Below are 9,443 nucleotides of genomic sequence, written 5' to 3'. Positions count from 1 at the left end.
AGATTACAGTTGTGACAAATACAATTATAGTTGAAATAAATTGGGTTTTTAAATATTTCTGATTCATTTAAAAAATTCTGATAAATTTTTGATCAAATTTTGAAAAATATTTTATTAATTTATCGATGATATTTTAATTTGACTAACAATTTCTAATTTATCAAAAATATATTTAATATATTCTAAATCGATATGTCAACTTATTTATTTCGATTCTCAATTTCTACCGCTGTGGAAAAGAAAAGACGCATGTATATTGCCCAAAACCCGACCCAACCGGGTGTAGGGCTTTTGAACCCGACGTTTTAACACGCCTCTGAAACTAAAAGCGTACATATACATTATCTAGGGTTTAACACATAGTCCCTCTTAATCCACAGCCATGGAAACTCAACCACCGCCAATCAACTGGAGCAACATCGTCAAGCAGCCGCCGAAGCCGCCGGCGACAAAGCCTCCAATTGTAGCTCCGGCGAGCATCGCCGCCGGAAGCTGTAAGTCGACGAATGGGATCGCCGTGGCGGTGGTGGACGCAAATGCGATAATTCAAGGCGGAGAGAAGCTGCATAAGATGTCGGATAAGTTCGTTTCGGTGGCGGAGGTTATCGATGAGGTGCGGGACCCGAGGTCGCGGCATAGCCTCAATTTGTTGCCGTTTGATGTTAATACCATGGAGCCGTCTCCTGATTCTCTTAAGAAAGGTATATGTCTCTGTTTTTTATTTGAATTGGATTAGCTGTTGGTTTGTTAATGTGAATATGTTGATTACGATGTGAAATTGGAACTGTGTTGGAATAGTTTACGCAGTTTTTAGTATTAATTTGGTTACGTCTGTGTGTATATTTGAAATGTGAGTTAGTTTGGAGGGAGGGGGGAGGGAGATTTTTTGCGTGTACACCTGTTTAATGGATTGTAAGATAACTGTTGATAGATGTACATGGACATTATATGCATATGATGAATTTATTGAGTAGGATGAATGTTACTGTTTAAAATGAAGGATTGGAATTTACAGATTGACGTTAATTTTAAGTTTTTTTTTTTTGTAGATTAAATATGGCATTTATCGAGATAGTGTTGTTTTTGGAATTGATCAGTATATGTACACAGGGTTCAGTTTTTCTAATTTGTAATTTTTATTTGATACCAAGCTTATTACGGCGCCAAGTCGAGCCTCGGCGCCCGGACATCTTGGAATCGACTAGTCGACAAGTCGCCCGACTAGTCGTAAAAAGTCGACAAGTCATTCTTATACATATTTTTACTAGATTTAATATATAAAATAAAATATAGTTGAACACACATCAGTTTATAGTTTGAATCAAAAGTAAAAGATAATAAGCAACAATGAGATGTATACGACGTAGCAGATTGTTAGTTCACATATAAATTGAAGTCAAAAAGTAGTGATAGGAAAGAAATAATAATGTGAAGTTGAAATGATACAAAGATTAGGGATGTACTTATATGTGAAAATGATACGAATATTACATAGCCTAAAGCCAAAAAGTAGTGACAAGGAAATAATAATGTGAAGTTGAAATGATACAAAGATTAGGGAGACACTGGTATGTTGAAAATAAGTCGTTGTTTGACTTTTTCTATAAAACGACTTGTCGACTAGTCGTCGACTAGTCGACGAGTCGTCGACTTGATAACAATGGAGTCCACGCACTTGAATGGATGGCTAAATTTATATATTTTTTCCTGATGTTTGTTTATGTGGTTCTGTAGTCATCAACTTTGCAAGGGCAACTGGTGATCTGCAGACGCTGTCAGATGTCGATCTTAAGCTTATTGCTTTAACTCATATGTTGGAGGCTCAAATCCATGGAACAAAACATATCAGGGATAGCCCTCCTCCTATGCACACGGTTAATGTGAAGAGGCTACCTGAGAAGGACTTGCCTGGGTGGGGCTCCAATGTTCCTAATTTGGAAGAGTGGGAAGCGCTAGAACATGCAGTCGGGGATGGAAACGGGCCTGAATCGAGAATACTTCCACTGAAAGATTTGAATATGAATGTTATACCTGCAGAAGATAATACTAGTATAGATGATGGTTCAGTGGGCAATGCAGTTGAATCTCATTCGGAAAACAAAGAGGGCTTTGATGGTGGTTATACGAAACCGAGGAAGTATTTTCCCAAAAAAAAAGAGGTTAATATAGAAGGGAAGATGGTGGCTGCCGGAGTTGATGCGTCTCAGGGAGCACTTGATAACAATACTGATGATTGGCTTCCCGCTGTTAGTCGAAGTACACACAGAAGATTTCTTAGACGAAAGGCTAGACGTGAAACATACGAGGAATCGGTGGAGAAAGATATCCAAAATGATACAGCCAAGACCATGGATAGTGATAAACAAGACAGTGCCAGCTACCAGGACCTGGTGACTGATCAGTCTTTAAATGAATCACATCTTGAAAATGAGATAGAGAAAAGTAATGTTACAGATGGAGATCTTTCTACTATTTTGACCCAGATGAGGCTGGAAGAAGATTCATCAGAGGTAATTGAAGATGGTAATGACGTAAGCAACCCTCAAGGGCCCGAGGAAGTACTGGAAGTTGAAAATATTTCTGAGGATGGAGTTGATGATGAAGCTCATGAGGTGGAACATTTTAATTTATCTAACCAAGCTGGTGAAAGTGGTAATGTATCCATTGCAGATGACAATAGTAGCGAACAGAGCTGGATGTTAAGATCTCTATCTGAGTCAAGTGTGGCTTGTATAACCAGTGACTTTGCTATGCAAAATGTTATTCTGCAAATGGGTTTACGATTGGTAGCTCCAGGGGGAATGCAGATACGTGAGCTACATAGGTATAATAATATTTGGCCTTAATAGTAAGTTAGTGACATTATACTGGCTGCTAACAGTTTGGTTTCTGTTGCAATTGTTTCCTCTCAAGGATTTAATTGTGACATTCTGGAGTTTCAGCCTATCAGTTATCACACACACTATTTAATTTGTAACATTTGGTCCTCCTTTTAGGTTAATTACACGGATTCTTCTAGACATAAAGCTTTTTAGTATAATAGCAAGGAATGAGTATATAAACTCACTGAGTTCCTATATTAATGTCTTCAGATGGATCCTGAAATGCCATGCCTGCTACAATGTGACTACGGAAATTGGTAGAATCTTTTGTCCCAAGTGTGGTAATGGTGGGACATTGCGCAAGGTAGCTGTTACAGTTGGTGAAAATGGCATTATAGTTGCAGCTCGACGACCGCGTGTGTCCTTGCGTGGTACAAAAGTAAGTAATGCAAAAACTTTTTTTTTATTTAGTAGTGGCGGAGAACTCTAGGAAATAGTTATCGTTCCCAACTGAAAATCATTTGACTAGGGTTGTAGTTTATCTAAATTTGTACTTGTCAGTAACCCAAATGTCATTGTGGTCAATGGAGGTTAGTCACTCTTCTAATCATGCAATTAATAGAAGCATAACCCAAATTTTGCTACAACATAGAAGTACAAAATGCCCATATGTAAGAAACAAATTTTGTGAGTTTTAATAATACCTGTGTTTTCTTGAGAGTTTCCAGTCTCATGTGCTTATGTTGGCGCTAGTTTGCTTACTCGGTCGTAATTAATCATGTATGGGCATTTTTATTTGTCCATAGACTTTAATCATGAACTAGAAGTAAAACATTGGTCGTCTAACCTTTAGGAGGATAACAGTATGGGTTTTTGAAGTATGCTAGTTGGCAGATGTTTGACCTTGATTTTTGATACCTGGTGCTGGTGGTACTTGAATTTTGCTTTAATTATCGCTTTTTATAATGTTTGTTCTGATTTTGGTCCATGTTCAGTTTTCACTGCCTATGCCCCAAGGTGGGAGGGATGCGATCACAAAGAACCCTGTTTTACGTGAGGATCAACTCCCACAAAAATTTCTTCACCCGAAGACAAAAAAGAAGAATAAAGATGTGAGATTCCTTTCAACTTTTTCATTGTTTATCTTGTGTACAGACAAGTGGAAACTAAACCCTGGTTTCTATCTAACTATTTTGCAGGAAGACGACATTTTTGCCTCAAATCACATCTTTCTCCACCATACTGATAAGAAAGCTCCGCTGCAACCCCCTGTTAGAAAAGCTCTGGCAGTTTTTAGCGGGAGGAGGAATCCTAATGATAATCACTACTCACGTGCCAAGCATTAGATAATTCCCTTTTCAAAGTTATGGCATCTACAATTTGCACAATTTTGTTATTAGGAGTTTGGCTTTTCTTGTTTGTGGTTATCGGAATAGTGATACCTAATGCTTGCTCAGCAACAATGACATATTGACATTAATATTTGTAATTGGTGTTTCAGTACCAGACTGAAGGTGATGTTTTGTTTTGTTTTTAGTTCTCGGTTTTTATATGTAGGGGATGTAATGTTTGACCAACATTTTTCTAAATATTTCATAAAAAATTGTTTATTATCACTCAGTTTGTAGGCTGGAGATATTCGAATTTGATTGAAAGCAACAGCTTTTTGCCAATCACACGATAAAAGTTTTTTTTCTTGATAGGTAGATCCCAACTCCCAAGGATAAGAATTAAAAGTGGAGGATAGCTTTGACTAATTTTATCCAATAATGCAACTTTTTGAAATTATCTGGTTAATCGTCGGCTTTGACCAATAAATATGTGGCAATCATGGTTAGAACATACTAGTCCTGAGTTGCCTGTGATCCAGCTAATAAAAGTTCACATTTATACTTCGAAGGCCATCTCGTCTTTTGACAAGTTTCGAACCATTACATGACTTGCAATTTATGGAATAAAGACCTTTACATAAAAAAGGTATTACATTCACAACATAATGAATCAGCCTAATGGTATATATTTTCACACTCAAAAGTTATTTACATAATCTCAAGTCCAAGTTAATTATTTGGACAAATGATTAGTATTTAGTAGTAAGTAAGAAGAGTATTTAGAAGGTATTGTTCTAATCTACATTGTGTTAGATTGCTCTGGTGGTCATGGAGAAAGCGCCAGTTCTGCCCATGCCAACGACGACGCCTTTATCTCAGACGATACAGAAGTGTCGATTCTGCTTTCTAAAACGGTGCATAGTTCCTGCATTGTTAGTTGCACCAGTGGATTTGGTTTAATGCATAGACTAGCTACCTCACATATTACTTTAAGGTCATCGTCTCGGAAATGTTTCAGCTCTGGATCCACAACTTTGGACATTACTTCTGGCTGATCGAGATATTCTTTGGCCTGCAGAAGGAATATCCAGGCATTGTTGAATCATTGGAAAATTTCCATCAGACAATGTAGTCGAGATCTAAAAAGAAATATGTGTCAGCAAGTTTAGTACTTACCCAGTCTACTAGGCATCCTTTATTTTTGCAGAATGGAGGTCTTCCACTAATTAGCTCCAGAAGAAGTACTCCAAAGGCATATATATTGCCCTGGACATCCAGGTGACGGCTGTCTAGAGAACTTGGAAGAACACAAACAGCACCTTCACAACTAATTGCACCAGAATTCTTCTCCGATCTTGATATAATAGTTTTCCAACTCTCAAAATCAACTAGCTGCAGGACGATAATTTTCTCAAAAGTTAGAATGCGTAAATATGGTATGAACCATTTTTGACAAATAACAAGAATCACGTTTGCATGGTAGGGACTGATGAAAAACTTTAAACGAACATCTGTTTATACACAGAGTCCTTTCATTTTCTGATTACTACTAACTTTAACCCAAATTGTTGTAGCAGAGCCATTTGGACATACCTTTGGAGAAAAAGTATCAGTAAGATAAACAGAACTGGAGTTCAATTCGGATATGGTAAACGGCGGTTCAATTTCTGTGTGAAGATATTTGAGTCCCTTGGCGATGCCTATGACAATATTCATACGCCTTGTCCAACTTAATTGACACCCTTCACCATCTGTAGTTAAATGAGATTAAGATTTTAAACACAATGGCTATTGAATATTCTCCAAGATAAAAAATTGTACTTACAATGTAGGTGCTCATACAACGTTCCATTTGATGCATATTCAAATACCAGCATCCTCGTAAATGGGGAGCTCTCTCTACAATAGCCTAGTAGTTTTCCTGCATTCTCGTGGTCTAATCTCGCCAAGTCAGCCACCTATATACAGAATAACTAGATTATTTTTAATATTTTAGGTTTTGGGCGTACAGCATACTCTTAAGTCGTACAAAGGGAAAGTCACTCTACCTCTTTCTGAAAATAAAGCTCAAGATAACCTGTCCAGTGCTCTTCTTTAATGCAAAGAGATATCACGGCGATCTCAGGACCACTTTTGATGATGCCTTTGTAGACAATACTATCTGAAGATGACCCAATTATGTTGCTAAAATCTTCACAGGCTACTTCAAGTTCCTGTCTGCTGTACTTTGCTACATCCGTTAACAGGCCAGTTTCTAGACCAAAAACAATTGAATTGTCAGATGGAAGGGTATTTTGATTCAGTGTTTAATTTATTATAACAGTTTCAAGCATACTGCCTACCTAAGTACATAGTCATATGGTCTCTGTCAGTAGTTGATTTTTTCCAGGGTAATACGATTGATGTCTGATTTTTGCATCTTCGAAGACCCATGGCAAGAGCCACAAGAAAAAGAGAACCAAACAGTACTCCTGTAACTATTTCAACAGCTAAAACCCAAGAAGGCTTTGAATCATCATGATGATTGGATTTGTCTTCGCTAGGACGATGTTTACTTAGGACTCCAGGTTGGCTCTTAGGAGGAGGAGGAGGTGGAGGATAACTACTGCCTGTACATATATATGTCATTTAACCACAATACTGAAATTCAATTCAGATTAATGAAATTTTGAAGTCAAAATTCACTGCAACATGGTTTAAATATATTACAGTTTTAATCAGATTTAAGACTTCTAGTATACCATAATAAACGACTGTATCCTTGTTAATTGAAATCATAATTTGTTGACATTAAATTTTGGTGATGCGACCTTAAGCTTAATGACACCCTTTGTTTTTTCAAATTTCTACGAATTGCATTGCTTAAAAATAATTTAGCAGCTAATACATTTAAAAAAAAGATCTGCATGATAATTTACCACATTGATGTGTAGGGCGCTGTTTGGGATCTCGGTCTAGAAGGCAGTTCCCTTGAAAGCTGGAACTGCACAACAAAACTGAGTGAGCAAAGAATACACGAAAGAAATTAAGTCAGCTAGACAGAGTAAAAAAGATACTTTGGAAGATATTCCAAGCACTTGGGCACGCTACCAACAAAGAAGTTGTATGAAAAATCTGCAACTTTTAATTGAGAAAAGCGACATAAACCGGCAGGATTCCCATTGGAGACATACCTGTAACAATTTATACAAAAAAAGTGTCAGAACTGGAGATATATGGCAGCACTCTTCTTTATAGTCAAGTCAGTGTTCAGAAATTCATATAATCAATAACCTTAGGCTTAGATCAGGGTCAGTGAAAATTTAAACTTGAAACTGAAAATTTCACTATTGCTGCAAGAATGAAGTGGACTAAAAACTTTTTCATATGTTCTTGGCATATTCAACTCACATTCCATGCATGTTTGATGCAACTCGCGAACCATTATTACCAGGAACAGTTCCTTGGAGTTTGTTCCTGTCCAGCCTAAGTTCCTCAAGGTCCTTTAAATTGCCAAGCTCTGAAGGCAACCTCCCACTCAACCCATTGGACTGAAGGTTTCTGTGATGAAACATGTAGGATTAAAAATAAGGATTGTAAACAGAGATCGTAGTTAGGGCTTAAACCCAAATATTTACTCACATCTTAATAATACTGCTCAAGTTTCCTATCTCAGGAGGAATCGGTCCAGATAACTGGTTTGCCCCTAAATCCAACACCCTGAGGTCTTTCAACAAGCCAATTTCTTTGGGTATTATTCCAATGAATTTATTTCCATGTAAAACCCTATAAACATTTAAAAAGTTATCACTTCCATTAAACAATGGCCAAAGCAGCAGGCAACCATAAATATATTCAAGAAACTCGGTATGGATTCTTACAATTCTTGCAAGGAAGATAGTCGACAAATTTCTGGTGCCAGGAATCCCTTCAAAGATGAACCAGACAGGTTGCTGTTCACAGTATTACACAACAAATTAAACCTCAGATTAAGGTCTAAACACTGCAGAATCAACTTACATCAACTCAACTCTTTGAAGTAATAAAACATGAACTGTTGCATATCAAATGGAAGGAACAGTTCTTACAGCTTTATAACATGATCTGTAGTCATCGAACACGATATGCCAGACCAGTTGCAAGGATTTGAATCCAAGGCATTCCAACTTGACAAAGCCAATAAAGGGTCATCATATATAGCTTCCTTAAAGGCAGTCAGTGCATCAACTGTAAAAAAATCAAAACTTTGCACTCAAATTAATTTATACATATCCACATATCATCAATAACATATAAGCAATGTATTCATCAAAAATTACATCCATGGTCTTCACAAAAAATTTAAAAAAATTCCCACATTGACTTAATTCTTACACTTCTGAAAACAGTAATCAAATCAAGATCTACAGAGAATTTAAACCAACTTAGCAAAAGTCAGTACCTTCATGCTCAGGGAATGCATCACAAGCAGCAAGAAGTATTCCAAGACCAACCCATAAAAACTGAAGTGGAACTAAAGAACTCATCTTTTTACACCTCTTCAACTTCTCTAAAAATTCTATAGCAAAATAGTAAACCCAAAACTCAAAGAGCTCATTCCAACCAAACCCTCATAACTTTCTTGCTAAAAAAAGTCAGAGACCAAAAAAGGTGAAGAAAATGAAAGAAATCAAGAAAACTAGAGTGATGGGCTATCAAGAAACTAGCTAAACAAACAATAAAGAGCAATCTTTCAATGAAAAATAAAAATAGATTAACAATGGTCAATAAAGATCCCCTTTTTATTGAGCAAAAAGCTTAGAAGTAAATACAAATTTATGAATTTTCAACAACTTGTGAAAGAAAATCACTAGTGGAGTCTGGAGAAACTGGTGAAAATTTACTAGTAATAGGGAAACTTGGATTCAAAGAGAGGTTTAGTAGACACAAGACAAGTACAAGAAATATAAAATTATGTAGATACAAATGATTAGAACTGAAAATAAAGAGATACAGATGATGGGGTTGTGAGATGGAATAATGTTGTTGCAGTTTGATTATATTTGGCGGCTTTTTCGATTAATTTTTTTGTTGATTTTCACTGAAAGATAGGTAATTCTTTCTTTTGGTGATTAGTGGGTGTAGTGGACAGTACTCCCTCCGTCCCCCTGAATTGTATACATCGGGGGACGGGGACGCGGCACGGACTTTAATGCTCTTGTAAAGTGTAGTTGTGTAATTTATTTTTAAAATTTTTTTTTTCTGAATTAAAGTTTGGATGTTATATTTTTATTCAGAAAAATAAAATCTCAAAAATACATTACGGAACTAT

At 36.6% G+C, this 9,443-nt stretch overlaps 2 protein-coding genes across 2 annotated transcripts; one reads left to right on the top strand and one right to left on the bottom strand.

The window, feature by feature from the left end:
• The first annotated feature begins 289 nt into the window (after window positions 1-289).
• Window positions 290-4,358, top strand: LOC108201012 (RNA-binding NOB1-like protein). The gene is made up of 5 exons (XM_017369302.2): window positions 290-701; window positions 1,735-2,824; window positions 3,093-3,261; window positions 3,818-3,934; window positions 4,022-4,358. The coding sequence occupies exons 1-5, from the start codon at window positions 383-385 to the stop codon at window positions 4,166-4,168; spliced, it is 1,842 nt and encodes a 613-aa protein (XP_017224791.1). The 5' UTR covers window positions 290-382; the 3' UTR covers window positions 4,169-4,358.
• Window positions 4,359-4,816: 458 nt separating this feature from the next.
• On the bottom strand, window positions 4,817-9,210 carry LOC108216492 (probable LRR receptor-like serine/threonine-protein kinase At1g63430). The gene is made up of 13 exons (XM_017389299.2): window positions 8,574-9,210; window positions 8,221-8,359; window positions 8,014-8,085; window positions 7,775-7,918; window positions 7,544-7,693; window positions 7,210-7,326; window positions 7,072-7,136; window positions 6,496-6,762; window positions 6,202-6,407; window positions 5,979-6,111; window positions 5,747-5,904; window positions 5,330-5,545; window positions 4,817-5,225 (listed from the first exon to the last, which is right to left on the bottom strand). The coding sequence occupies exons 1-13, from the start codon at window positions 8,656-8,658 to the stop codon at window positions 4,980-4,982; spliced, it is 1,998 nt and encodes a 665-aa protein (XP_017244788.1). The 5' UTR covers window positions 8,659-9,210; the 3' UTR covers window positions 4,817-4,979.
• Between the last annotated feature and the right edge of the window lie 233 nt (window positions 9,211-9,443).

The sequence above is a fragment of the Daucus carota genome, chromosome 1, assembly GCF_001625215.2.
Source record: "Daucus carota subsp. sativus chromosome 1, DH1 v3.0, whole genome shotgun sequence".
Classification (NCBI taxonomy): domain Eukaryota; kingdom Viridiplantae; phylum Streptophyta; class Magnoliopsida; order Apiales; family Apiaceae; genus Daucus; species Daucus carota.
This window is presented reverse-complemented; position numbering and strand designations above follow the sequence as displayed.